This window comes from Tursiops truncatus, chromosome 10 (genome assembly GCF_011762595.2).
Source record: "Tursiops truncatus isolate mTurTru1 chromosome 10, mTurTru1.mat.Y, whole genome shotgun sequence".
NCBI classification, from domain to species: domain Eukaryota; kingdom Metazoa; phylum Chordata; class Mammalia; order Artiodactyla; family Delphinidae; genus Tursiops; species Tursiops truncatus.
This window is the reverse complement of record NC_047043.1, coordinates 40,279,142-40,307,112: the sequence shown is the minus strand read 5'-3', so window position 1 is coordinate 40,307,112 and position 27,971 is coordinate 40,279,142. Positions and strand designations below refer to the sequence as shown.

The following is a 27,971-nucleotide window of genomic DNA, read 5'->3' as shown; positions in this document are numbered from 1 at the left end:
TCACATCAAGCACGAGTGGAGGAATGTTCATCTTTCTCTCCTTTATTTTCAATAGGTGGAATACATGTTGGTATCTTTTGATCATGAAAATAGAAAAGCCCAACTGGTGCTGTCTGGAGAGGAACTTCTTGAAACTCTGCAAGAAAAGGGGGAAAGGACAAACCCAAAGTAAGCTGATGTACTGAAGGCTTCTTTGAGAGTTTCTGAAACTGTTAGAACCACTGGAATATCATCTCTCCTCCCACATACAGGAGACAGGAGAGCACAGCAGTTTAGGGCTCTGGCTCTGGTTCCCAGTTGCCTGGGTTCAAATCCTGCTTCCTCTGCTTAATAGCTGGGTATCCTTAGGTGGGGTACTTAACTTCTCTGTGCCTCAGTTTCCTCAACTGTAAATCAGGGATAATAATACCTACCTCTTAGGGTGTAGACATTCTAAATACGTTAGTAAGCACTTAGAAGAGTAAACTCAATATAAAGTTTGTTTACTATTTAAATATTTTTTTAAAAAATTGGCAGTTACCAAGATCACAGACCATGGTGTCAGGGAAAACTTGCAGATGGGTTTTGCTTGGCTGGCAGGATATTTTTAAAATATTTCTTTATTTCAGTAGACAGAGGTGAAGGGGGCATGTATCTCCAGTTCATTTTTCTACCCACTACATTTTGGGAGGCTGGGTTTGCATTTGGAACCCAGTCTTAAACTGAAGGAGGCCTTAAATCCCCACGTCCTTCCCCGCAGAGTGGACAGGCTTGCTTGCCTTGGACAGCGCATGCCCTGTGTGTGTCTCAGTTACTTATAAATATTTTAGACCCAGCACTTGTAACCCTTATGTAGTTGAAAAGCTGTGGAAGATTAACAGCCACTGGGAATTGTAAAGAGTTCTTGGCTTCTTGTATACCCAGTCGTTTCTAAATTTTTGGAAGCAACTTTTTCAAAACTAAAAATGGAGCAGACTGCAGCAGAAGAATAAGATGGACTGAAACCTTTTCTCCTCTGTAGCCACCCTACCCTTTGGAGACCAGAGTATGGGAGCTACATGATCGAGGGGACACCTGGCCAGCCGTACGGAGGGACCATGTCTGAGTTCAACACCGTCGAGGACAACATGAGGAAGCGCCGCAAGGAAGCGACATCTCTGCTGGGGGAAAACCAGGCCCTCTGCACAATCACTTCGTTTCCCAGGTTAGTCCCTGTGTCAACGTGCATGGCTGGCATTTCAGAGCATCCGGGTATCAAGAGAGCAGATCACAACCCAGCACTTGACCCCACAGCTCTCATGCTTTGCAGACAGTTCATCCTCATCACACTGTGTCTGGTAGAATCTGTAACATTAGAGCTGCAGGCAGAGTCATATGCCAGCCTCTGCCGGTGGTGGTGGTGGCCGGGGGGACTGTGGAAGGACCCGAGGGCCACAGACTCCGCAGGCCGAGGGGAAGGAGCGGTGCACAAGGAAGGATGTGCGTTACCCCCAGATCAGATCAGGGGGCCCCCCGACGGGTGGATGGCATCAGCGCTCCCAGGGTCTGTTGATACATATTAACAAAGAACAAGGGAGTCACTGGGTCACGTTTGGATTGTGCTGAAAAGATTTAGGATTTGTCATCAAATCTAGTTATGGCTAAAGTTTCATAAGAGTAAATATAAGGTAAATATGAACAGTGAAATTCTGTCCTTAGCTTAGTATGAGGTACGTAAATATCACACAGTTAGTTATACATAGGACCTGTATGCAAGAATGCAGTTCTACCAAATCGTAAATCTGGTTATCTCTGCTAGATATCTGTCAGACTGTGGCAAAGTATGCTTACCTCCCCAAAGTTCAAAAGCACTTTGGGGATTGGTATCCGTGGCCTGGAACACTCTGAACTATTTTTATGCTTTCTTTTTCTTTCCTGATAAATGTCCACGATGAACATAGGCATTCACAGTCACACCACTGGTCTTAGGACACTTAAAGGGAATTTTGTTTTTTAAAATCTCCATGGTCACATATAAATAGTTGAAACCTTATTTAAGCAACTCATCAGACATTTAGAGAAGTATCTTTTTCCTTCTCTTAAGTTATTATGAAGGGAGGAGAGTTGAGCTAGGAATAAGTTTTATTCTAAAAATCTAATTTTTTTTAAAAAGCCTAACCATATCTTTTATGGTGAGAGGGTATTTTTGGATTTGTAAACAAAACAAAGATAATAATTATTTGTTTACATCCACAGTTAAATGATAAGGGAAGTTTTATTTCGGGATCAAGAGGGAGAGCAAGACTCAGTTTCTTCAGTGTAAACAGGGTGATTCTCTTTCCGTAAACAGGTGCAACTGTAGTGTGGCCTAGCAACCCTAACAGTGGTCGTGTGACTGTTTACATTTAAATCAATCCGACTTGTATACAATGAGAAGTTCAGTTCCTCAGTCTCATTCGCCTCCTTCCACCTGCTCAGTACCCACCTGGGCAGTGCAGGTCGTGAGCATTTCCATCCCTGCAGAGGTTCCGTGCGACGGTGCTGGCCTGGAGGAAAAGTGGGGCTGGGGGTGCGGGTCTGAGTCCTGGCTGCCCGCTTCCTGCCAAGTACACACGTGCTTCTCCAGCCTGATTCCGGTCAGCAGAGAGACCCCCAGATCTCAGTTTGTCACTCTCTGCAAGGGCTTTTCCTAAGGCTGCAGGCTGTCAGTGAATAATGTACGGAGCTGCAGGAGCTCTGAGGAGCCCCATCATAGCTGGGGCTGTTTTCCAGATAAGATCAGCAAGTTCAGTTTTTGTTCACAAGGCGAACATGGGCGGCCAGTTTTATAAAAGGTGAGGTTGAAAATAAGGCACCGGCTAGTCTTGGCTCCCAAGCCAGAAGTTTCCCACTGCCGATCTACACCCTGCTTTGTTTCTCTGTTGGAATTAAAGCTCTTCCTCAGGTCAAGTGAGATAATAGGGTTGGGTTTCAGCCTCCAGAGGGAGATCCTGGGGGTGGACAGGGGCACCGGCAGAGAACCTGCCTGATCTGGACGGAATCATGAGGTGCCTGGCAGAGGCAAGGAGCAGGAGGCCTGTCCCAAGTCGAACCAAGCTGATGGGGAGGTGGTAGTGTGCAGGGGTCAGAGCTGGTAAAGGAAGACGCCTCAGAAACCGCGTGGGGGAAACAGCCAAGGCAGCCAGGACGTAAGTAAGCGCTCTGCAGACCCTGAGTGGACGGAGGCTTCTGATAAAATCGGCAAAAGGGCTGCAGTCACAAGAGAAGAGCTTGGTGAGCAAGGCAGACTGCAAAGGCGTGGCTGCGAGGGGCACAGTGTTTGCAGAACACCTGTGTGCCGGACCCCTGAAAAAGGCAACGTTACACATGCATGTTTTTAATCCCTGAAGACAGATTCTATCTCTTTAGTTCTTCAATTTCTTGTAGATTAGGCTGCCCTGGGTTCACACTGCCCGAGTTCAAGCCCAACCCAGTGGAAGGAGGAGCTTCCAAGTCCCTCTTCTTTCCTGATGAAGCGATAAACAAGCACCCGCGCTTCAGGTAAGTGTGTGGATGACTCAGATCCCTGGATCCCTGCCCTGGGGGTGCAGTGTCCCTCCCAGAGTCATTACTGAGCGGTTCCTGAACTCCAGCTCCTGTGGTAATTAACCAGAGGAGCCCACAGACCCACAGCTACGCCTGTTCTCGGTCCCCCAAGGCTGCTCGGTTGGTGCTGCTTGTTTCCAGGCTGGATCTGCCTGTTTTCCAAGTGACCCTAACGTTGTTCACTTAGCCACAGATGCATTTCAATCCTAGTTCTGTTAACACCTGTTTGGAGAAGCTTTCTTGTCATCACTTTTACCTTTTCCTCCTCTGAAAATGACCGCCAGTCTCTGTGGTCTTCTCATCCCACTCCATATACCTTGACAGTAAGGTAAAATGTGTACAATACCTGTGTATATAGTAGGCACGCTCTACCTTCTGTTCCACTAACTCCTAAGTCTGTTGGTCTGTAGTTTTAATTCTAGGGTTTCAAGTTGCTTCAGTCTGATCTCAGCTTTGGACCTTTGAGTCTCACCTGTCATCCTGAACCCGGGCTCCTGACCTAGAGTTAGGGACCTGTGACTTCTCAGTGTTCATTCCTGTAACGGGTCTGCACACCTGCGACGTGCAGAGTCCGTGGGGAAGATAAAGACATATAAACATAGTTTCCGACATCAAGTGTTTATAGTGTGCCAAGGGGAAGGTGGAGATATTCAGCTGCAAGAAAAGGTAGATTATGACAGGTGTCCAAAGATGATAACACCAGAGAGAGGAAGGTGCTTCTGACTGAGGGGGTCAAAAGCAGGCCTCCTGAGAGAGGTGGCATTTACACCGTCGACAGCAGCACTGCCCAGTAAAACCATAGTGCAAGCCACACGTGTAATTTTAGTAGTAATTTTGTAGCCACCTTAAAAAAGTGAAAAAGGTGGACTTATAGTGTATTTTATTTAACTCTATAGATCCAACTTGTGACCAGTATTTTTTAATTATTAATAAGTTTTACTTTATTTCTGTACCAAGTCTTCAGAATGTGCTGTGTGTTCACCCTCAGAGCACATTTTAATTAGGACTGGCCGCACGTCCAGTGCTCACAGCCACAGCTTGCCTAGGGGCTTCTGGATCAGACATCGCAGGCTGGAGGATAGTATTAATGCTGCAGGATGGGTGGAGGGAGTGATGAGGTTCTGGGGTCCAGAGATGCCCGGGGAACATGAGTACCACAGTTTGGCTCAAGTCTTTGGACTTAGCATGGAAAATGTTAGAAACATACGGTGAGGCTAGACCACGGCAGACCTTGGACACTTGAGCTTGGTTTGGTGAGTCACACGGAGCCGGGGATCAGGGCTTGGGCAGGAGAGAGAATGACATTCTCAAACAAGAACCAGGGGACGTGGTATTAATGCAAAGCCTTCTTTCAGGAAATCCCCTCAGTCTCTCGGTCCACATGAATTTTCGGTAGGGATGTCTTAGAGGATTAGTTTGAGGGAGGATTTCATTCCATGTACTTGCATATTGTCAAATTCTTCTTTTGCATGATGGTTCTTAGGTGACCAACTTAGGACATTTGTTGTCTGTTTTTTAGTACCCTCACCAGGAACATCCGGCACAGAAGAGGAGAAAAGGTTGTCATCAACGTCCCAAGTGAGTCTACAGAGGTGGCGGGTGGGAGGGGACCCCCCCCCATTGTTGTTAATCCTTGACTCTCACCCATTTCCTGCTCTTTTCTTTCTTTCTTTTTTTTTTCTTTTTTCAATTAATACTGCAGTATTTAAGGACAAGAATACACCATCTCCATTTATAGAAACATTTCCTGAGGATGATGAGGCAGCAAAGGCTTCTAAGCCCGACCACATTTACATGGATGCTATGGGCTTTGGGATGGGCAATTGCTGTCTGCAGGTATCATTTCAAATATCCAGAGAGGCAAGCTGTCCTCATCCGTTTCTATTTATTAACTTCTTTTCTTTATATGTGCATGTTTCCTTTTTAAAAATCACATTTTAATCAGGTTGAAATAGTAGCTAGTACTTCTTTCTGAAAACCAATGAAGTTATCTTAGTAAATTCACTGGAAGTTGTCTCTGGACGGAATCTACAGTTCACTACGAAGACATAGTTGTTAATGAACTTAAAAGGTGAAATATTCTGCAGTCACTGTCTCTGTTCTCTCTGTGCCTCATTTTTGCTGCCATCTAGTGACTAGCTTTGAGATTGTAAACATTGCTCAAATCTTATCATTTCTGAAAATGAATTCTGGATGCACTCCAGTGAGCTTGTGATCCAAGGGAAGGATTATTTGGACTTTAAATTTTTATTTTCCTGCAAGGCCATCTAGTGTTATAAAAAGAATAAATATTTAGCAGCCCATGTTTGCCTTACCCCTGGCTAAGTTTCACAGGAGGTATTGTAGAATAGCCTTTCTCTCAATGACTTGGTTAAAACTTCCCCTGGATCTAATCAGATTACTGGCACCTGTGGCAGGGATGGTGTCCCACCACACAGGGGACCTGGAGCGGGGAGCAGGAACCCATCGGGCTGCCCACAAGCCTGTGTCTGGGCTTTAGCTGTGATTTCTCAGGTATTTGGGTAACTCTCCTTCTTCTGGTCTCGGTTTTCTCAACAGCTGAAAGAAGGATTTATATTAAGGCTGCTTCTAGGTCTGTCTCTGAGCTAATATTCTTTAATTGTTTTTATTAACAACAGTATTGGTTTTAACCTTTAATTTGTTTAAAATCATGTTAGAACAGAAGTAAAAGTGGCACAAAATTAGAAGTTTCAAACTGAAACTTTCAAAAGAAAAAAAGAGGGCCTCTTGTTATTATCCAAGGAGATTTTATCCAGTTCTGATTATTTGCTGATTGGAGCAGTGTGAAGTCTGACCCCACATGAGCACCCCCCAGCCCACCCCCAGCCCTCAGTCTGCCTGCCCTCCACACGGCTGGGGACCCAGCATCCCATCATTTCAGGCAGCTGCACACAGACACACACCTTCTTGCACATGTATCTTGGATGTGTTTATTTTACAACTACGTATAATCAAAATTGAATGCCAGAGTCAGATTTTTACATGCTAAGTGTGTTCAAATAACCATGGCCAAGGATACCATTTCCCCTGCTTTCCCTGACTTACATAGGTGGCATGAAGCGTGTCTTCCAAACAAACCTAGGCTATGAGTTTCCTTCCAGATGGACACACTTCATAAAAAAGAGACCTGTTGACTTTTAACTGCCTTATCTGCTTCCCTATCTTAATTCCAAATATTGCTAAAGAGAACCATTAAGCTCTAGAACTTAGAGTGCACAGCTTTAAAATCTATCAGTGCTCTTGAAGGACCGATTGCCTCTTTTTCTTGGTTTAATATTAAACCAGGGTGTTTTGCCATGGACAGCACAGTTGCCCCATTCCAAAGGGATAGTCTTTCCCTTGAAACACTGTGTTTACACAAATAAATATGTCCTAATGGTAGGTAGTTTACATTTTTATTGCTTGTAGATACAGTTTTCCATCCAATTTAAGCTTTGTCATGGGTTTAAGGTTGTTTTCTTTTTCTCAGTGGTGTGTCCAGCCACCCCACTTTCAATACTCCACTTAAAAGTCTTTAGCACAGATAATGTAAGTATATGGTAAATGAGACAAATTCCATCAATCACCACAGAAATCTCTGCTTTATCTCTTAAGTGGAACACTAGAAACTACTTATTACAATAAGGCAAAAAAAATGGTTTCAAAGTTTTTGTTTGTTTGTTTTTTAAGGTTACTGAGCATCTTACTGTACAGAACAAAAAGTACTTCAACTATATTCAAATTCTTGACTCTTGGTGTGGGACTTTGCAGGAATCATTTAATAAGTTCATGCATATTGTGATAGGCTTCCCCCCGCCCCCCAAGAAAATCCTATGGCTTCGACACTGGGTTCTGGACAAATTTTAGATATTTAGGTTTCTAACATCAATTTTTCATACTTTCTCTTTTTTTTTCCCTCATCAGTTTCCTGGTGACATTGCTTCTTTTCTTTATATGATACTTTAAAAGGATACCAGAATCCAAAACCGTTCATATATTCATATCTTTTTAAGGTGTTAAGAACTCTTTTTTTTCTTCCCCCATTAAAGCCTTTACCACAGTGATGTCTCAATGGCTCAATCAGCCCTGGGGTAAAGAAGCTAGTTACTAAATATACTTAGAATAACTAAGTCGTATCACTGTTCTAACTCGGCTATTGAATTCCAAGTGCCAGTTTTCTTAAGCATATTTTTCTAGGGTTGACTTTTTCAGAATTTGCCTGTGAATTGTCTAGTATATACTAGGCCATCTAAGAGAAGCCAATCAAAAACCTGAAAAGAAAAAATGCTTGTCATAGGATCTTCTTAAAAACAAAAATAACAGACTCTAAAATAGCTAAGAGTAACTCAAAAAAGGACCTAAATAAACTAAGAGATGTATGTTCAAAAGCATTCAGCAGTCAAAACACTTGGGGGAACATTTAGGTATCCCTGATCTCAATCCATATAAGTTTGGGCTATAGGGTCAGCTTTTCAAGTATCCCACCATTTTATAAAAATAAAACTTATCTTTGCTCCTGTGTTCTCCTTTTTAGCACCCTCTTTCCTTCAAGATACTCTATTCACTTAATAAATATTAAGGACTAAGTGGGTGTCAGACCCTGTCCTACACACTGGGGATAGAGAACCGCAAGGCAGACCCCTGCCCTCCTAGGGGCTTACACTTTAGGGGTGGGGTCACAGCAGATAAACCTGTAAATACTCTGCTCGCCATCTCCCCCACTTCTCATTTAACTCTTACCCACAGACAAGCTGATTTCTGCATTCCCACCTCTTGGCAGAAACTGCCCTGGTTTGGGTTATTAGTGACCTGTCAGTTCTTCTCAATTTCTGTTTTCACCTTTGACATTCTTGCTCCTTTACACCTGTGACACAGCTCTTCTCCGTGTGTTGAATTAATTTGTAATGGCTGGGTACCTATCATTATGTTTTAATTAAAATATAGCACTGACTTAATAATTCACATAGAAATGGTAGGAAAGTCAGGACACAGTAAATGGTCTGAATCATCGTTTTCTGTAGTAGTCAGTCACCACACTGACGTGAAATGCCATGAATTCAGCGGTTAGACCCTTGAGTCTCCAACAGAAGTCCTCTGCCATTTAAACAAAAACCAAAACAAAACAAAAAAAAGCAAAGTTGAGACCTGGCTAAAACTACTGGAACTAACAGGTTGCGATTAGAATAGTAAACATTCACTCAGCTGCTAGTTCAACTATTAAGCACTTAAATTATTTACTGCACCAACACAAAATCCAAACTGTCATTATTAAATAACAACAGAACATGAGAACTGTTCCCAGTTTGCAGTTATTACAAGTGTGCCAACACAACCACAATTTGCGGTCCCTGCCCCTTCCGCTGCCCCAGCCCTGCAGAGGGCAGCACTTTTTTTTTTTTTTTGGTTTCTTTTGGGTAATTGCTTTAAGAGGATTTGCACTAATCAATTACGTGATCTCCTTCTCTGCCTAACTCTTAAGTCCTACTTACCCGTCTTGTGCGGGCTTCCTGGGCAATCTGCCCTTCTTAGTACATCATCTGGGCCTACTCCCCAAATACTTCTCCAGCTCGGATTTTTCTTCCTGGCCCCAGCCCTGGAGACCAAGCCGCTTACAGGGCTGTTCCGCTCTTCCTTGGCCTCATAAGCCCATTGTGTCTTGGCGCCGCTGCTTCCCATCTGTCCGAGGAGCACCCAGGCCAAAACCCAGGTCACTCCTCACTCCGCTGTGCCCACTGGTCACCAGGCCTGCTTTGGCCCTGCTGTGCCTCTTCCCACCAGACTTCCTCAGTTTTTTCCTGGACAGTTGCAGTGTTTTAACTGCCCTCTCTTCCTTCCTCCAGTCCTGCCCCCTTCCGAGCTATCCCCCACTGTGCCACCAGTGAACTCTGAAACCCATCCTTCGCATCTCCAGATCCCCCTTTTGTACCAAAATGTATACAAGCCCACAGATGTGGATGGGCAGCTGTAGAAGGAAATAAGTCAGTGGAAGAGGAAACGCCTGGCTGAACTTCATTGTTAATCTAGTTCTTATTTATAGTAGATGTGAACATGATTAAAGCCATTTTCTAGCAAAATTCATCCGAGACAGCTCTTAAAACTCCTGTGTTCAATGTTGTCATCAACGGAATGACCATCACATGCCATGACCAGCCACCTTCCTTCTCAGACTTGGCTCCTTGTGGAGGATGGTACTGATTTTGTGTTGTTGTTTAATAACTTGGGATTCTTAAACAGGTAACGTTCCAAGCCTGCAGCATATCTGAGGCCAGATACCTTTATGATCAGTTGGCCACTATCTGCCCAATTGTCGTAAGTAGAAATCACACCTAATTTTAACTACTTCTTTGTATAAAATAAAGACTGCACGTGCAAAATTTGCTGACCATGTACTATTTAAGTCCAGTTAAGACTTCATTTAGAACTGAACTAACATGAATAATATGCAGACTTAGAGCTAATGGATAAGAGTCTAAGCTGTAGAGTTTACCGTTGCCAGTAAGGCATTTTTGTGTTGAAGTGTCGAGCTTGAGCGTAGCCGTTTTCCCCCTCCCATCCCGCCTGTCCTCACGGTATAGAGAAGATGATTTAAAAGAATCAGAGGCAAGGATTGGAGTCACTTCTGGTGTATTTCACCATGAGAAGGCAGGTGCAGTAGATGTAGTAGAAATCTGTAGCGGTTGCATAAACTGATTCTTCCAGACCAGAGGTAACTGCATGAAGCTTTTTTCAGCATGTAAATGACACTTTGAACTTGCAGGTGCTGACTTCTGTTTGTTTTTAGATGGCTTTGAGCGCTGCGTCTCCTTTTTACCGAGGCTATGTGTCAGACATTGATTGTCGCTGGGGCGTGATTTCTGCATCTGTAGATGATAGAACTCGGGAGGAGAGAGGACTGGAGGTGGGAGTGATTTTCCTTAATAGTCTTTTAAGTCCAGCAGGTAAAATGGGGATATTGTCACTGCTTACAGTTTTGAAGTCGCCCTTAAATTTTTATCCTGAGTGGGTTAGTCACACATGGGAAGAAGCTGACAGGTTATCAACCTGTCTTTGGCTCCACAATGTGTGTTTGGGGTGAGAAGGTAGGAAATGTGATTTGCTTGGCGGGGGCGGGGGGGGCGTTCAAGTTAATTTTCATCATTTGTTGGAACCAGTACTTGTTTTTACCTTCTAAAATTAGTAGTACAAGTTTTCTATATTTTGGGAGTCAGTGCTGATGGCTGTTTTTACCAGAAAGCTTTTTGGTGCTACGTGAGTGCTTCGTCTGTGGTGCTCTCTGTTGTGGAAAGTGTCATCTGTTGTAAGGTTCTTTGGCCTGTTACAGAGGGTTAGGTTTGCCTAATGAGGTAGGTTTGTGCCTCTTGTTTGCATGTTGAACTGCATCTCTCCAACCAAGACTGTGCGTCAGAACCACCTATAGAGATCTTTAAAAATAAGTACCCAGGCCCACCCTAGCCCAGTGAGTAAGTATGTCCAGAACTGGGACCTAGACATACATGTTACTAAAGGAGCCCTCACAGGTGATTCTGATGTTCTCGACTGGGCTGCCCTATTGATGCTCTGCTCTTTGTGTAATTGTTCATAAATTGTTGAACATGCCTTCTAAGTAGAAATAAACCTTAAAGCAGAAATCATTTTAATAGCTTTGTTTTACATTATAGTTCTATAGTTTTGCTTTCAACATTGGCATTTTCCTATCTTAATGAGAATGAAGGTGATCCACTTTAAAAAAAGAAAAAGAAATATATATATATATTTAAGTCATGTCAGAAAACAGACTACTTAAATTGTCTCCAGATTTTTTTTTAATATAATTTTTCTAATACTTTTCAGGATTAACTAGCTTTTTTTCGGGATCTCGTGTTCAGGTTGGACAGTTTTATGTAATTACATATATAGTATATAGGCTTTTAATATAATTATTTGGGGCGTTAGTTTGTTTCCACATCATTTTATATGGCATTCATTTGTATTTTTTTCAATTTTAGCCGCTGAAGAACAACCACTATAGGATCAGTAAGTCCCGATATGATTCAATAGACAGTTACTTATCTGAGTGCGGTGAGAAATATAATGACATCGACCTGACGAAACACAAAGAAATCTATGAACAGCTGTTGCAGGAAGGTGAGCCTCTGTTCCTTTTGTCTAGATTTGATTGTAAGCCTTTAGTTCTTCAAAGCCCTTTTAAATTCCTTTGCTGACTCCTGGCCTGGCTTCTATTTTTAGTGTGAAGTCTCTTAACTTTTCTCATGAGGCTGCTTGTTCTTAAAGTTTCAAGTTCCAGATACTTGTGAGATCTTAACTTTTAGCAAAAGGAGCTGACTTTGGAGGTCTGTCCCTTGGTCCACAGCTCTGCCCCCACGGGCGTTGTGTAAGGAGCGAACACACTCCATAGGATAAAATCCTGGGAGACACGAGAAGCCTGCACAGCCCAGCCATTTCCTAAGCTTCTAGATGCCCTTTCTTCAGACTTCCCGAGCTGTCCTGCCGTCTTTCTGGGCATGGAGAACAGCTCCGATGTGAGTGGTGTGACCTCTCTCTGCAGGCATCGATCATCTCCTGGCCCAGCACGTGGCTCATCTCTTCATTAGAGACCCGCTAACTCTGTTCGAAGAGAAAATCCACCTGGACGATGCCAACGAGTCCGACCATTTTGAGGTATCTGCTCCGCTTTGAAGGTGTAGCACTTCACTCTCCAGGGTGGAGGCCGTTGTCTGGAGGGGCAAGGAGTTGATGACAGTAGAAGCCTTCTATGACCTCCATGACTGCAGCAAAGATTTTAAATTGGTTCAAGTACCCTTATTTTATGATTCTTACTCTCCGGTTCTGCATTTTTCATTCAGTATTTTCTCTTATTTTCATAGCGATGAAAAATGCAAATATGCGGCACAGGAAAATAACACGACCGCTTCTTTCAGGACTGCTGTCGTGTCGCCTGACTTCCGTTAAGCGCTTGCTGTTTTGTCTCCCTAGCAGGTCACGCTCCACGAAAATCTTAAATTGTACCTTTTTGTATTTGTAAATTGAAGAGTATTTGGTATGGACAGTAAACAGTCTGCTTCACGTATTAAATATCAAATCATCTTAATACCTTACTGGAAAATTGGTTTTATTCTCTGCTTTTTGAATACAGAATATTCAGTCCACAAATTGGCAGACAATGCGATTTAAACCTCCTCCTCCAAACTCCGACATTGGATGGAGAGTGGAATTCCGGCCCATGGAGGTACGCAGCCCGTCGGCAGGAACCGACTTGGACGCACCCGTTCCCAGCCACCTGCCACCCACCCGCACCCTTGTCAGAAGCTCGGGTTACTTGGAAGGCAGCACAGATCACGTGTGTGCGTGTTACACGCAAGTGCAGCAGCTCGGGAGGACTGCTTCTGAGAATAGATTGTGGGCAGAGGCTTCCAGACCCAGGTGGGAGGTTAGGAGATGCTTGGGAAAGACATGACCCTCAGGGGCCTCTCAGGGAGGAGCTGTTTGCATGGTGGGCCCCTAATGTCTCGGGCCCCGTGTCCAGGTTCAGTTGACAGACTTCGAGAACTCCGCGTACGTGGTGTTCGTGGTGCTGCTCACCAGGGTGATCCTTTCCTACAAACTGGACTTTCTCATCCCGCTGTCAAAGGTAAGGATGAGTTTCAGTGTAGGGCTGGGTGTCTGTAGGTTATCATCCATTGCTCATTTATGTATAATAATTGTTTCAACTCTGACCTCACTTAGGATTGTTCCTCCCTTAGAATAAAATGCTCTTCTTCCACCCTTTTTTTTTTTTTTTTTTCTTTTTAAACCTAAGTTTATGCTATAGATTTTGGTACCGTTTTGGTGGAGACTCCTGGAAAAAAATGTTAATAGTAGCTCCTTACTCAGCCCATTTGGAAGACATTTAGGGTTGCATTTGAACAATCTCTAGTTTCTAGAGGCTTTTGACTCAAGATGATGGCGGGAGGGATTCCCAAAAATGGGTTTTGTCCTGTCCAGTCCCAGGCCGATCACGATATTAGACTCAGGACGGAGGGACGTGTAACTTTGGTAGTGCAGGGAATGGAACCAAACTGGAGAGGTTTCTGAAGAACATAGTTGACGCTGCACTACTGGAAAAACAAATCTGAATCAGCCTCAGCCCAACAAAAACCAAGAAGGAGCTTTCTGGAAGCAGTTTCCCGGCAGAGCCTTGGAACAGTTCCAGGCTGTGAGGCAGCAAGGCTGGGGGCCGCGGGGCAGTAGCCAAGTGAGTATAGAGACCTTTGGTTCCTGGCCGGTGGGTCTCTTGGCACAGAGAGTGGCTGGGAAAGGCTGCCGGGCGGAGTGAGGGTCTGCCGGGGCTCAGGGCTGGAGGGAAGAGAAGCAGAGCTGCCCTGTCCCAACACACACACACACCCTGAATGTGGTACAGCCACTGGGGAGATGAACGCACATAAGGAGGGTTCACGTGAGCTGCCAGTTTATGAAATACACTTGACATGCGTGTAACTTATAGTCAGTTCCTCCGTATCTGAGAATTCAACCAGCAGCAGATCATGGAATACTGTAGTATTTACTGCTGGAAAAATCCTCATATAGGTGGACCCACATTGTTCTGGGGTCAGATATAGATGTCTGAAAGTCAGTATAAAATTGAACACTTTTAAAGAGAAGAGCCCATGGGCCTGCAGAGTCTATTATCCTCAGTGAAATACAGTTAATTTTTTTTTTTTTTTTTTTGGCCGTGTAGCATGTGGGATCTTACTTGCCTGACCAGGGATCAAACCCGCACCCCCTGCAGTGGAAGTCCAGAGTCTTAACCCCTGGACCGCCAGGGAAGTCCCAAAACACAGTTAAGGTAGAAACTGGAAAGAATTTTAAAATAAATTCTCATTAGTGCCCTCGAAGAAATTCTAGAGAAAGGTCACATCTTAAATAAACAAGCCCTGTGGACCAAAGAACATTTGGAAAGTAAGAGTTCTCAGAAACACGGGACGTGGTAGCCACACTCAGTATGCTCACCAGTAAGCAGGTGTGGTTGAAGACCAAAGTCTGTGATTCAGGGGAACCACACTGAGATTCATCCCAGCAGGATGGCAAAGAAACAGAGATTATGGGAAAAAGGATGAGAGGATTTCTCTGGAAAGTTCAGGGTTTGTATCAAAATTTAGAAGAAGAGAACAGTCTATACAAAAGAGATGTGAGATACAATAAAGAAAATTAAGAAATAGAATTTCCCCTGAGTGAGAGAGTCCACTGAGGATGAGACAGAATTATTCAAAGAAGAACCCAAGTCTAGGAATTTCTGAATCTCAAAGAGAAGATCAGTTGTCCAGACAGGAGAGGAAATTAGGATACCTAAACTTCCTGCCAAGAGGGAGAAGAAAATCAATTGATATCATTTCTCATCTACAACATTAAACGCGAGACGAGATGGCGAGAGGTCTACAGAAGCCGAAGGGTAAAGAATTAGAACCATGCCAACCAAACTGGTCTTTAAATTGCAAGTGATTCTAACAAAAAAGATCAAATTAGGGCTAAATTAAGCCAGAAATCTTATCTAGCAAGGGGATAGTGGAAGGAGGGGAATGGTAGATACTTCTTAATGCTTGACATTTGGAGAGAGAATTTCAAAACTACTTGTCTAAAAGTAAGAAAGACCACTAATAGTGTAGAAATAGGATTTGTCGCCTCTAATCTCCTAGCTAAAGAGGTGGGAAAAAAAACAAAGCTTCCTGGTGCCACAAAAGTGGGTCTGGGGCCATGGGCGTGATAAGACATTATGGTCCAGAGAACATACAGTGGTAAAATAAGATGAAAACAAATTTGAATAGACTAAATTCTATTCAAAAGCTAAAATGGGTGATATAAAATAGCAATGTAATGGTACATGTTGTTTGCATAAGATATACTTAAAACAAGGACAGATGTTGACAGTAAAGAGCTCCATATGACCTCTTAACAATTCAGGAAGGACAAAGTCTTAACAGACAAAATGTGAGAAGGTCTTAAATGAGATACAGGAAACAATTTTATATACTCTTTTCAAGATAACATTAGAGCCATTTTCTTTTTTTTAACATAAAGTGTAGCAAACATTTCTCAGCAGCATAAGAAGAATTTAAAGGCACTGTAGTACGGTGGGGAAGATGTGGCTTCCGGGTGAGCACTCAATTCATAAATCACTTGCACTACTTACTAGCTTTTTCACCTGGACAAGTTAGTTGTCCTCTCAGTGCCCCAGTCCGCAGGTGTAGAACAGAGACACATGGGCTGTCGTAAGGCCATGTGGGGTTCGTGGAGTAAGTCACTTAGCAGAGTTTCTGGCGTGTTACTCAGTAACTGACAGGCCATATAATCAAAGGATGAGAAAGACCACAGGGGAATTAAATGACACAGTTAATAAGCTTGGTTGTGTCGCCTGATCACAAATCTTATACCATGGCACACCTTTTTTAAATGCCCTGAGGAAGAATAACAAAAATTAATTAAGGAAAATTTTCACTTCTCAGAAGTAGACACTGTATAGGATACATTCCCACCAAAGTTGAACAAGAAAATGTTCAGGAAACATTTAACTATTGGAAATTTTAAATCGTTTTCCTAGTAGGTTCTAGATTAAGTCAAAACTAGAATTATAGATGCAAACTAGTATATATAGAATGGGTAAACAACAAGGTCCTACTGTATAGCACAGGGAACTATATTCAGTATCCTGGGATAAACTAGAATGGAAAAGAATACATATGTGTATAAGTAAGTCACTGCTGTACAGCACAAATTAACACAATATTGTAAATCAACTATACTTCAATAAAATTTTTTTTAAAAAACTAGAATTATAGATTGTTTAGGAAAATGATGCCAGCAAAGATAATTTCTAAGGGAAAATCACAGCTTTAAGTACTATAAACAGAAATATTAAAAATAAACCTAAGTAACTAAATAAGAATGTAAAGAGCTGTAGTAAAATTACAGCTTTGTAAAAGGAATTCATAAAAGCAGAAATTAAAACTGATGATCTTTGTGAGTTTTTGTCAAGACTAAGAAAAATACAAACGTTATTAGAAATGAAGCCAGATGTTCCTAGCCAGGATAGAATTTGAGATTGCTTGAATATGTTCCTGTATCTAGATTAATCCGAAGGTCATATGTGCCTTAAAACAAACAAAATAATGATAGGAATTGATCAGTGTGAGGGGGCAAAGCTAAGTAACCAAAGACTCTGCACTGACCGTCCCTCTTCAACATGACCTCTGACTTGTGTCTGTTTTGAATATGGAGAGTCCCCTAAGATTTCATTATAGAAATAAGGGACTACTACTAAAAAGTTTTAAAAGCTCTACTTTGAGGGTCTTAAAAAGTCATTGGAGAAATGGAGAATTCACAAATAGGGGTTGGGGTCTCCTGAGGGAGTGGGCACGGCAGAGCCGCAGGTGGGCAGGCAGCATCGGTGACCCGCCCTGGGAGGGGTCACCTTATTCCAGATCCCACAGCCCGCCTATGAGGCAGCAAAGCCCCGGAGGCAGGGAGGGCACAGCCCTCAACTCTAGGTGGCAGGAGAGGCAGGAGCGTGAGTCTGGGCTGTGAGGAGGGACCAGCCCCCTGACCTCCCAATGCCATAGAGTCATCCCAGGGTGTCTCAAGGGACCTCGAGATGTGGGCGGCCTACATGAGTGTAAGTTTCGCATTGATTTTTAAGGTAAGCTTCTCTTAGAATTGCCCCATTGTTATTAAAAAGCACATCCCAGCAGTCTGGGGTTGAGGGACACAGCCCCACATGACAGTGCAAAGTCTTATCTGGCCGCCAGCAAGCGCTGGCTATGGGACGCTTCTTCCCAGATGGGTCAAGATCGCGAGCTGAGCGAGGCACCACAGCCCCCAAATGCGCCGGAGCGGGAGTGCCCTGACTTTGGCAATGTTCTCACTTGGCTGCGATGGTTTTCCTCCCTCAGGTTGATGAGAACATGAAAGTAGCACAGAAGCGAGATGCCGTCCTGCAGGGATTGTTTTATTTCAGAAAAGATATTTGCAAAGGTACTGCCTCCTCTTGCATTTTTGGGGTCCCTGTAGGCCACACGGGCCGCTAACACCCTCTGCGCCCCTCTGGCAGGTGGCAACGCCATGGTGGACGGCCGCAACAAGACCACGGGCAGCACCGAGCCAGCAGCCGAGGAGTACGCACTCATGACCATCGACACCATCATCAACGGCAAGGTAGGGCCCGCGCCCCAGCTACCCCGCCCCCCCCCCACCCCACCCCCCCGCCCCTCCCCCCACCCCACCCCCCGCCCCCCGGGGAGTCGGATGACAGCGCACCCCGCTTCTTGCAGGAAGGCATGTTCCCCGGGCTGATCCCCATCCTGAACTCTTACTTGGAAAACATGGAGGTGGACGTGGACACCAGATGCAGTATTCTGAACTACCTGAAGCTGATTAAGAAGAGAGCATCCGGTATGCCATTCTGCACTTTGCTTTTTTAAAAATCTCTTAACGTAGGCGGAACCTCACAATCTTACAATATTCAGTTTTTAAAGCAGTCTTTTATTAAAGTACATGGTATCCTAAATCAATGAACTTTCCCACATTGTGCCGTCTCGACGGTTGGATGCACCTTGTAATCTTTGACAGTCACCGTTTGATTAGCAGTGCTTTTGTTCTTGCTGGTTCATACAATAACGCTGCATCTTTAAGCCGATGGCCTCTTAGGCAACGAAATACAGTATCTGGATTGCCTGTTCGACATTTATGCCCGACTGTGTGTGTCGTGAGGCACCCTGGGCTCTTTGCACAGTGAGTCTAAGCCAGTCCTCAGGTTAACTAATAGCGCAGCTAAGACGGTGGCCCTCCAGCCTGCCTCCCTACAGGGGTGCCCTCGAACCCCACTTTCTCAGCTTTGAGATCATGGTGGCTGGGGAGCTGTCAGCCATGACTAAGAGGACAGTAGCAGTGGCATCTGTATTTTGCTCGAGGCTTCTGTAAAATTTCCAGATCCACAAAGGATATACCCCACCCCGCAAATGCTGTATCTGCCAGTTTCTATCTTCATGCATCTACTTCTCATTATTCTCTCCGCCTCTTTGATCAGATGGCTCTGGGGAACTCGGGGGCCCTCCTGTCCCGGGGCAGTCTCGTGACACCGGCATGGGCAGGACTTGGCCAGATGGGAGAACTCGGGCTCTAGTCCACACACATTGGCTCCCGTGTCTTAGAGCCGACAGCATCACCATGTGGGTGGCATCTAACAGGTCCCATAGCAGTGGGATGTGTGTGTTCTCACTGCCTGCCTACAACATGAAACCCTTCCCCAGGAGGAAGCCACGTAATACAGCTCGTCCTGGCCCCTGCCAGGTGGCTACACCAGAAGGCCACACTGATTCTTCTTCAGGATTGTATTATGTGGGCCAATAAATGTCAACTTACGAAAGAAAAAGACCAAACAAACAAAAAAAAAACACTACCATTAAGTTGTTAAAAAAAAAAAATTTTTTTTCAGGAGAATTAATGACAGTTGCCAGATGGATGAGGGAGTTCATCGCAAACCATCCAGACTACAAGCAAGACAGTGTAATAACTGACGAGATGAACTACAGCCTTCTTTTAAAGTGTAACCAAATCGCAAATGAATTATGTGAGTGCCCAGAGTTACTTGGACCAGCATTTAGGAAAGTAAAGTACAGTGGCAGTAAAACTGACTCTTCCAACTAGACGTCCTGCAGAAGGAGAAATGCTTCACCGTGTTAGTGAAGGACTGACCGCAGGATCAGCCCGTGTGCATGGTGTGAGGACCAGATAATAGCACTGCACTGTTTCTTGCGCTGCTCGGCAGAAGTGGGTTTAGGCAAATCTAGAGTTTATACAGTGTACATGTACATAGTAAAGTATTTTTATGATTAACAATGTATTTTAATAACACTGTATCTAAAGTCATTTGTGAGCTGGCTTGTACATTTTTCAGTTCTGACTCTGGAGCAACTACTGTGGAAACGGTTTTGTAAATGTAACTTACTGATAACTATATCTGCATTCCAGAGTTTAAAATGTTTACTGTAAATTTTGGGGTTTTTTTAAAAGACTTTACCTGGACCTGATTCACTGAAATCTATCACTTCACCTTGAAAACAGTTTGTCCTGCTAATTTTCTTTGAGTCCTCTCCTTTGGCATATACATGAAATCACTATTGAATCCACCAAAGTGCTTTGAGGGGAAGCTTAGATTTCCGGCACCTTATCCATGACGATTCTTTTGTAATTGGAATAGCTAACCCCTCGGTAACCCTGTCCCAAGCTTTTCCCACTAAACAGAACCCACTGAACTGACAGTACTTTCTGTCGACGTTTGCTAATTTTGGCATCAAGTTTGAAGACAACTCTGGAGAAAGACTCTGAGTTCACGTGTAGTGATTATTGGGGGTAATTTTTTTATGGAAAAAGGGGAGAATTGTTTTTCTTCTTGTACATACCAAGAGTAATGTCAAAAATGCCACCAGCTCTTCTGTTGTGGTCACCTGTTTATTCTGATTGCGGCTATCTACTTAAATTTTCAAATCAAACGCAGCTGCTGAAGTTTCTGTTTTGCTACTTTTTCTCTAGTTTCCAGTAAGCATATTACAGACATTCTTCTAAAAGCCATTCATTCTAGATTTTACCTGGGGATTATTCTACATACTACTCACCTTCTCTGTGAAACTCATAAATTAATCATGATATGCACTAAGTTTTGTGAATCAGGACCCTAAATGTTTAATTGTAAATAATTTAAGTTTCACAGAATTGTTAGAGCTTTTTGTTGAAGTTTTTTTTCCCCAATTAGTTAAAAGTCTTAAAACTGCTTCTGAAAAAACTATGTGTAGTAGATTATGCAAACTCTACAGGCATAAATGTCTAAACTGTCATGCTAATTTTAAGAAATGGCCATAAGCTTCAGCTAAACCTGTTTGTGTATAGATACTAGGGTTTGTGCTATATTTCATACATGCATTTTGGAGGATTAAAGAACACCTGGTTTTCCTTTGCAATTTGCTTGTGTAAATTCAGTTTGTAAAAAGGCAGTAAAGTGTTTGTGGTATGAGGAAATAAAAGAATGGAATTGGCATTGTGAAAACTCTTGAATGTGTGAGTTCTACAACTAAACGGATGGTGGTGAGGGTGGTTTTTTTTTAATTAGCCCAGATATGCCAGGAAATAATTTCTTCATCATGATCCTCAGCTCCTTCTAGAAAGACTCATAGTGATGAAAACAGATGCCTCACCTCCCTAGTAGCTGTCAACCCCTGTGGGGAGAGGAGAAATGACCACTGGAAGTGAATTTTTCTTCTACTCCAAACTGTCGCTGTGCCAAGTCAGTGGTCACATGGTGAGTTACAGGTAAATCGGGCTGTGTGCGCACTAGGGTGCTGTCCTGCTCAGACTGGCTCAGCAGGCCCTGCAGAGAACTGTTTCCAACCCATGTCTTTGGACTCACATCCCTCTACTACCCCCAACCCCTAGTTCATCTTGTCCACCCACTTTTCTCCGCTTCATCTGCTTGTCTACTTTTAACTGAACGATCCTAGGGCAGGGTCATTGACAAATTAATCTGCATACATGTCTCTTACTGAAGTGCACCTCTGGCTCTGTGGGCCTGACATGGGGGCCCACGTTCCTGCATTTCTAAGAGGCCCCCAGGCAATGCTGACGCTGCTGGTGTGTGGGCCACGTCAAGTAACAAGGACTTAGATCACTTCTGTACCTCAGACACAAATCAATTCTAAGTCTCAAATGACACTGGTCTTCAATTCGAATGTGTGTTTATCTGAAAACCAAATAACGGCACCCTATCTATATCCAAGACAGAAAGTACCACCTTTCATAAGCTTTCCTGCCTGAACTCAGCTGAGGGTTCAGGACTTTGGGAACAGAACGATGAACACTGAGATAAGCAAAGAGGGCCTTTTCCTTGGTGGAAATAGCTGCGGCTGAGCCCAGACCCTCACTTAGAACACAACTGGCCCTAACTTAACCCATCCAGTCTCCTGGATTAACAAGCGGTTTCCTCCTGGTCCCAGGCTGCCTCTGCCCCTGCCACCGGCTCCTCCCTGAGGCTGTTTGTGAGCCTTCTGTCCCTCAGTGGAGGGAGCTGGCCTTAGCCGCCGCCTTCTAAACCACCTACATGAAAGTTAACTAAGAGTGGAAAGTGTGGAAACCCAGGATGTGGTGAGAGGCCATGTCTCAGGAGGTTTCTTGGGGATCTTGCAGAACAAAATGTGACAGTATCCTTCAAGCAGCTGGTGGTGTCTGACGTGGGGGAAGGGACGTGCGATGTGTGCCTGGGGTGCCTGGGCATCAAGGCTTTTGGCTAGGAAGGGGCCCCTTTCAGAACTGTACATAGGCTGCGTCACTGCAAGGTTCTTGGGGCTGCTGCTAATGAATTTTCCATTTAGGTTAAGGCTCCCCCTGGCTTTCCCTGAAGATAAGCCACTGAGATCTACCAGCTGCTCTCTCCTCTCCATTATGCTTTTGTGTAAATATTTAACATTCCCTGTAAAAACTTCGGAACATACATGCCAAGTGATATTTAGGAAAGTGTAAATTGGAAGGAAACTCATGAGGTCTGGACTGGACGTGAGGAGGCCTTGGTGGGTGACCTTGGCTGGGAAAGAGACACTCCTCCGACTATTTGCATTTTCTTGGTAAGTGGTGGCTGAAATTGGCTGGGAAGTCCCTAAAGCCCCTTTCATGCTTAACATTTTATGAAATGAAACATTATAAAGTTAATTATGGAAAATGCATTAAGAGTAATGGTGCCTCCAGCTTTGATTTCAAACCATATTAAAAAGCTGTGGTAATCAAATCCGTACGGAATTTGGAAGAACAGATCAATGGAACAGAATAGAGAGCCCAGAAATAAACTCACATATACTTGGTCAATTAATTTACAACAAAAGAGCCAATATACAGTGGGGAAAGGACAGTCTCTTCAATATATGGTGTTGGGAAAACTGGACAACCACATGCAAAAGAATGAAATTAGACTACTATCAATATTCACATTGTACACAAAAATTAAAATGGGTTAAAGACTTGAATGTAAGACCTGGAACCATAGCCTCCTAGAAGACAACATAGGGTGTTAAGCTTCTTGACATAGGTCTTGATGATTTTTTGAATCTGACACCAAAAGCAACAAAAGTAAAAATAAACAAGTAGGACTACATCAAACTACAAAAATTCCTTTGCAGCCTTCAGAAAATGAAAAAGCAACCTACTGAATGGGAGGAAATATTTGCAAATCATGTATCTGATAAAGGGGTTAATATCCAAAATATATACAAAAATTCATACAACTCAATAGTAAAAAAAAAAATCCCCTTATGGGCACAGGACATTTTCCATGAGCTTCCCATTTTATTTACTCCAATGCTACCCTGAAAGATGCCCTGGGTACCCCATCCTCATCAGTACCTTCCTCCTAGAACCCAAGGCATTCGGCCTGATCATCGGCAGCCTCATTCTTTAAAAAACAGTCCCGTGATGTCATCCTCCCACCCCACCCCCACCAGCTGCCCCCTTGCTCCCGGGGTCCAGAGGAACAGGAAGCCGGGGTCACGGAGTGGCTGGTGGGCAGGCTGCATCCACCATTGGCCCCAACAAAGATCCGGGTAGGCTCCAGTGCTGGGTCAAATCAGGCCAAACAACCAACAGGGAGGGAACCCAGCCCCACCCGTCATCAGACAAGCAGATTAAAGTTTTACTGGGCTGTGCCCACCAAAGCAACATGCAGCTCTACCCACCACAAGTCCCTCCCATCAGGAAGCTTGCACAAGACTCTTAGATAGCCTCATCCACCAGAGGGCAGACAGCAGAAGCAAGAAGAACTACAATTCTGCAGCCTATGAAAGGAAAACCACATTCACAGAAATATAGACAAAATGAAAATGCAGAGGACTTTGTACCTGATAAAGGAACAAGATAAAAAAAAAACCAGAAAAACAACTAAATGAAGTGGAGATAGGCAACCTTCCAGAAAAAGAATTCAGAAAAATGATAGTGAAGATGATCCAGAACCTCAGAAAAAGAATGGAGGCAAAGATCGAGAAGATGCAAGAAATGTTTAACAAAGACATAGAAGAATTAAAGAATAAACCCCTAGAAGAATTAAAGAACAAACAAACAGAGATGAACAATACAATAACTGAAATGAAAACTACACTAGAAGGATTCGATAGCAGAATAACTGAAGCAGAAGAACGGATAAGTGACCTGGAAGGCAGAATGGTGGAATTCACTGCTGTGGAACAGAATAAAGAAAAAAGAATGAAAAGAAATGAAGACAGCCTAAGAGACCTCTGGGACAACATTAAAGGCAACAACATTTGCATTATAGGGGTCCCAGAAGGAGAAGAGAGACAGAAAGGACCTGAGAAAATAGTTGAAGACATTATAGTTGAAAACTTCCCTAACATGGGAAAGGAAATAGCCACCCAAGTCCAGGAAGCACAGAGAGTCCCAGGCAGGATAAACCCAAGGAGAAGCATGCCAAGACACATAGTAATCAGATTGGCAAAAATTAAAGACAAAGAAAAATTATTGAAAGCATCAAGGGAAAAACAACATACAAGGGAACTCCCATAAAGTTAACAGCTGATTTCCCAGCAGAAACTCTACAAGCCAGAACGGAGTGGCACAATATATTTAAGTGATGAAAGGGAAGAACCTACAACCAAGATTACTCTACCTGGCAAGGATCTCATTCAGATTTGATGGGGAAATCAAAAGCTTTACAGACAAGCAAAAGCTAAGAGAATTCAGCACCACCAAACCAGCTCTACAAAAACTGCTAAAATCACTTCTCTAAGTGGGAAACACAAGAGGAGAAAAGGACCTACAAAAACAAACCCAGAACAATTAACAAAATGGTCATAGGAACATACATATCGATAATTACCTTAAACGTGAATGGGTTAAGTGCTCCAACCAAAAGACACAGGCTGGCTGAATGGATACAAAAACAAGCCCCATATATATGCTGTCTACAAGAGACCCACTTCAGACCTAGGGACACATACAGACTGAAAGTGAGGGAATGGAAAAAGATATTCCATACAAATGGAAATCAAAAGAAAGCTGGAGTAGCAGTACTCATATCGGATAAAATAGACTTTAAAATAAAGAATGTTACAAGAGACAAGGAAGGACACTATATAATGATCAAGGGATCAATCCGAGAAGATATAACAATTATAAATATATATGCACACAACATAGGAGCACCTCAATACATAAGGCAACGGCTAACAGCTATAAAAGAGGAAATGGACAGTAACACAATAATACTGGGGGACTTACACCTCACTTACATCAATGGACAGATCATCCAGACAGAAAGTTAATAAGGAAACACAAGCTTTAAATGACACAATAGACCAAATTGATTTAATTGATATTTATAGTGCATTCCATCCAAAAACAGCAGATTATACTTTCTTCTCAAGTGCACATGGAACATTCTCCAGGATAGATCACATCTTGGGTCACAAATCAAACCTCGGTAAATTTAAGAACATTGAAATCATATCAAGCATCTTTTCCGACCACAATGCTATGAGATTAGAAATAAATTACAGGGAAAAAAAAGTTAAAAAACACAAACACATGGAGACTAAGCAATACGTTACTAAATAACCAAGAGATCACTGAAGAAATCAAAGAGGAAATCAAAAAATACCTAGAGACAAATTACAACGAAAATATGATGATCCAAACCTATGGGATGCAGCAAAAGCAGTTCTAAAAGGGAAGTTTATAACAATACAAGCCTACCTCAAGAAACAAGAAAAATCTCAAATAAACAATTTAACCTTACACCTGAAGGAACTAGAAAAAGAAGAACAAAAAAAACCCAAAGTTAGTAGAAGGAAAGAAATCAAAAAGATCAGAGCAGAAATAAATGAAATAGAAACAAAGAAAACAATAGAAATGTCAATAAAACTAAAGCTGATTGTTTGAAAAGATAAACAAAATTGATAAACCTTTAGCCAGACTCATTAAGAAAAAGGAGAGGACTCAAATCAGTAAAATTAAAATGAAAAAGGAGAAGTCAAAACGGACACTGCAGAAATACAAAGCATCATAAGACACTACTACAAGCAACTGTATGCCAATAAAATGGACAACCTGGAAGAAATGGACAAATTCTTAGAAAGGTACAATTTTCTAAGGCTGAACCAGGAAGAAATAGAAAATATAAACAGACCAATCACAAGTAATGAAATTGAAACTGTGATTAAATATCTTCCAACAGCTCTCTTGGTAGGAACCAAGATGGCGGAGTAGAAGGACGTGCTCTTACTCCCTCTTGTGAGAGCACCAGAATCACAACTAGCTGCTGGACAATCATCAACAGGAAAACACTGGAACTCACCAAAAAATATACCCCACATCCAAAGACAAAGGAGAAGCCACAGTGAGATGGTAGGAGGGCCACAATCACAGTAAAATCATATCCCATAACGGTGGGTGGGTGACTCACAGACTGGAGAACACTTATACCAAAGAAGTCCACCCACTGGAGTGAAGCTTCTGAGCCCCACATCAGGCTTCCCAACCTGGGGGTCTGGCAATGGGAGGAAGAATTCCTAGAGAATCAGATTTTGAAACCTAGTGGGATTTGATTGCAGGACTTTGACAGGACTGGGGGAAACAGAGACTCCACTCTTGGAGGGTACACACAAAGTAGTGTGCACATTGGGACCCATGGGAAGGAGCAGTGACCCCAGGAGAGACTGAACCAGACCTACCTGCTAGTGTTGGAGGGTCTCCTGCAGAGGCCAGGGGTGGCTGTGAATCACCGTGGAGACAAGGACACTGGCAGCAGAAGTTCTAGGAAGTACTCCTTGACATGAGCCCTCCCAGAATCTGTCATTAGCCCCAAAAAAGAGCCCAGGTGGGCTCCAGTGCTGGGTTGCCTCAGGCCAAACAACCAACAGGGAGGGAACCCAGCCCCACCCATCATCAGACAAGCAGATTAAAGTTTTACTGAGCTCTGCCCACCAGAGCAACACCCAGCTCTACCCACCACAAGTCCCTCCCATCAGGAAGCTTGCACAAGACTCTTAGATAGCCTCATCCACCAGAGGGCAGACAGCAGAAGCAAGAACTACAATTCTGCAGCCTGTGAAAGGAAAACCACATTCACAGAAATATAGACAAAATGAAAATGCAGAGGACTTTGTACCCAATGAAGGAACAAGATTAAAAAACCCAGAAAAACAACTACATGAAGTGGAGATAGGCAACCTTCCAGAAAAAGAATTCAGAATAATGATAGTGAAGATGATCCAGAACCTCAGAAAAAGAATGGAGGCAAAGATCGAGAAGATGCAAGAAATATTTAACAAAGACATAGAAGAATTAAAGGATAAACCCCTAGAAGAATTAAAGAACAAACAAACAGAGATGAACAATACAATAACTGAAATGAAAACTACACTAGAAGGATTCGATAGCAGAATAACTGAAGCAGAAGAACGGATAAGTGACCTGGAAGGCAGAATGGTGGAATTCACTGCTGTGGAACAGAATAAAGAAAAAAGAATGAAAAGAAATGAAGACAGCCTAAGAGACCTCTGGGACAACATTAAAGGCAACAACATTTGCATTATAGGGGTCCCAGAAGGAGAAGAGAGACAGAAAGGACCTGAGAAAATAGTTGAAGACATTATAGTTGAAAACTTCCCTAACATGGGAAAGGAAATAGCCACCCAAGTCCAGGAAGTGCAGAGAGTCCCATACAGGATAAACCCAAGGAGAAAGACGCCGAGACACATAGTAATCAAATTGGCAAAAATTAAAGACAAAGAAAAATTATTGAAAACATCAAGGGAAAAACAACAAATAATATACAAGGGACCTCCCATAATGTTAACAGCTGATTTCTCAACAGAAACTCTACAAGCCAGAAGGGAGTGGCATGATATACTTAAAGTGATGAAAGGGAAGAACCTACAATCAAGATTACTCTACCTGGCAAGGATCTTATTCAGATTCGATGGGGAAATCAAAAGCTATACAGACAAACAAAAGCTAAGAGAACTCAGCACCACCAAACCAGCTCTATAACAAATGCTAAAGGAGCTTCTCTAAGTGGGAAACACAAGAGGAGAAAAGGACCAACGAAAACAAACCCAAAACAATTAACAAAATGGTCATAGGAACATACATATCGATAATTACCTTAAATGTGAATGGATTAAATGCTCCAACCAAAAGACACAGGCTGGCTGAATGGATACAAAAACAAGCCCCATATATATGCTGTCTACAAGAGACCCACTTCAGACCTAGGGACACATACAGACTGAAAGTGAGGGAATGGAAAAAGATATTCCATGCAAATGGAAATCAAAAGAAAGCTGGAGTAGCAATACTCATATCAGATAAAATAGACTTTAAAATAAAGAATGTTACAAGAGACAAGGAAGGAC

The 27,971-nt window shown here is 43.1% G+C and overlaps 1 protein-coding gene and 1 long non-coding RNA gene across 3 annotated transcripts in view; one reads left to right on the top strand and one right to left on the bottom strand.

The window, feature by feature from the left end:
* The window catches only part of GCLC (glutamate-cysteine ligase catalytic subunit), a 38,745-nt gene extending 18,134 nt beyond the window's left edge, over positions 1–20,611 (top strand). Inside the window, exons 2-16 of one of the 2 annotated variants that reach the window (XM_019931431.3) lie at positions 56–168; positions 1,001–1,183; positions 3,385–3,498; positions 5,063–5,121; positions 5,246–5,379; positions 9,778–9,852; positions 10,325–10,441; positions 11,529–11,667; positions 12,089–12,201; positions 12,677–12,769; positions 13,067–13,171; positions 17,463–17,544; positions 17,621–17,724; positions 17,841–17,961; positions 19,004–20,611. In XM_019931431.3, the coding sequence (XP_019786990.1) occupies positions 56–168; positions 1,001–1,183; positions 3,385–3,498; positions 5,063–5,121; positions 5,246–5,379; positions 9,778–9,852; positions 10,325–10,441; positions 11,529–11,667; positions 12,089–12,201; positions 12,677–12,769; positions 13,067–13,171; positions 17,463–17,544; positions 17,621–17,724; positions 17,841–17,961; positions 19,004–19,215 (1,764 nt within the window). In that variant the 3' untranslated portion in view covers positions 19,216–20,611. The remainder of the gene's footprint in view (positions 1–55; positions 169–1,000; positions 1,184–3,384; positions 3,499–5,062; positions 5,122–5,245; positions 5,380–9,777; positions 9,853–10,324; positions 10,442–11,528; positions 11,668–12,088; positions 12,202–12,676; positions 12,770–13,066; positions 13,172–17,462; positions 17,545–17,620; positions 17,725–17,840; positions 17,962–19,003) is intronic. The other variant, XM_019931432.3, reaches the window with a different exon arrangement.
* LOC117313883 (uncharacterized) lies at positions 22–26,512 on the bottom strand. Its single transcript, XR_004528457.2, has 2 exons — positions 26,286–26,512; positions 22–3,303 (listed from the first exon to the last, which is right to left on the bottom strand). It is a non-coding gene; the product is annotated as an uncharacterized lncRNA (long non-coding RNA).
* Between the last annotated feature and the right edge of the window lie 1,459 nt (positions 26,513–27,971).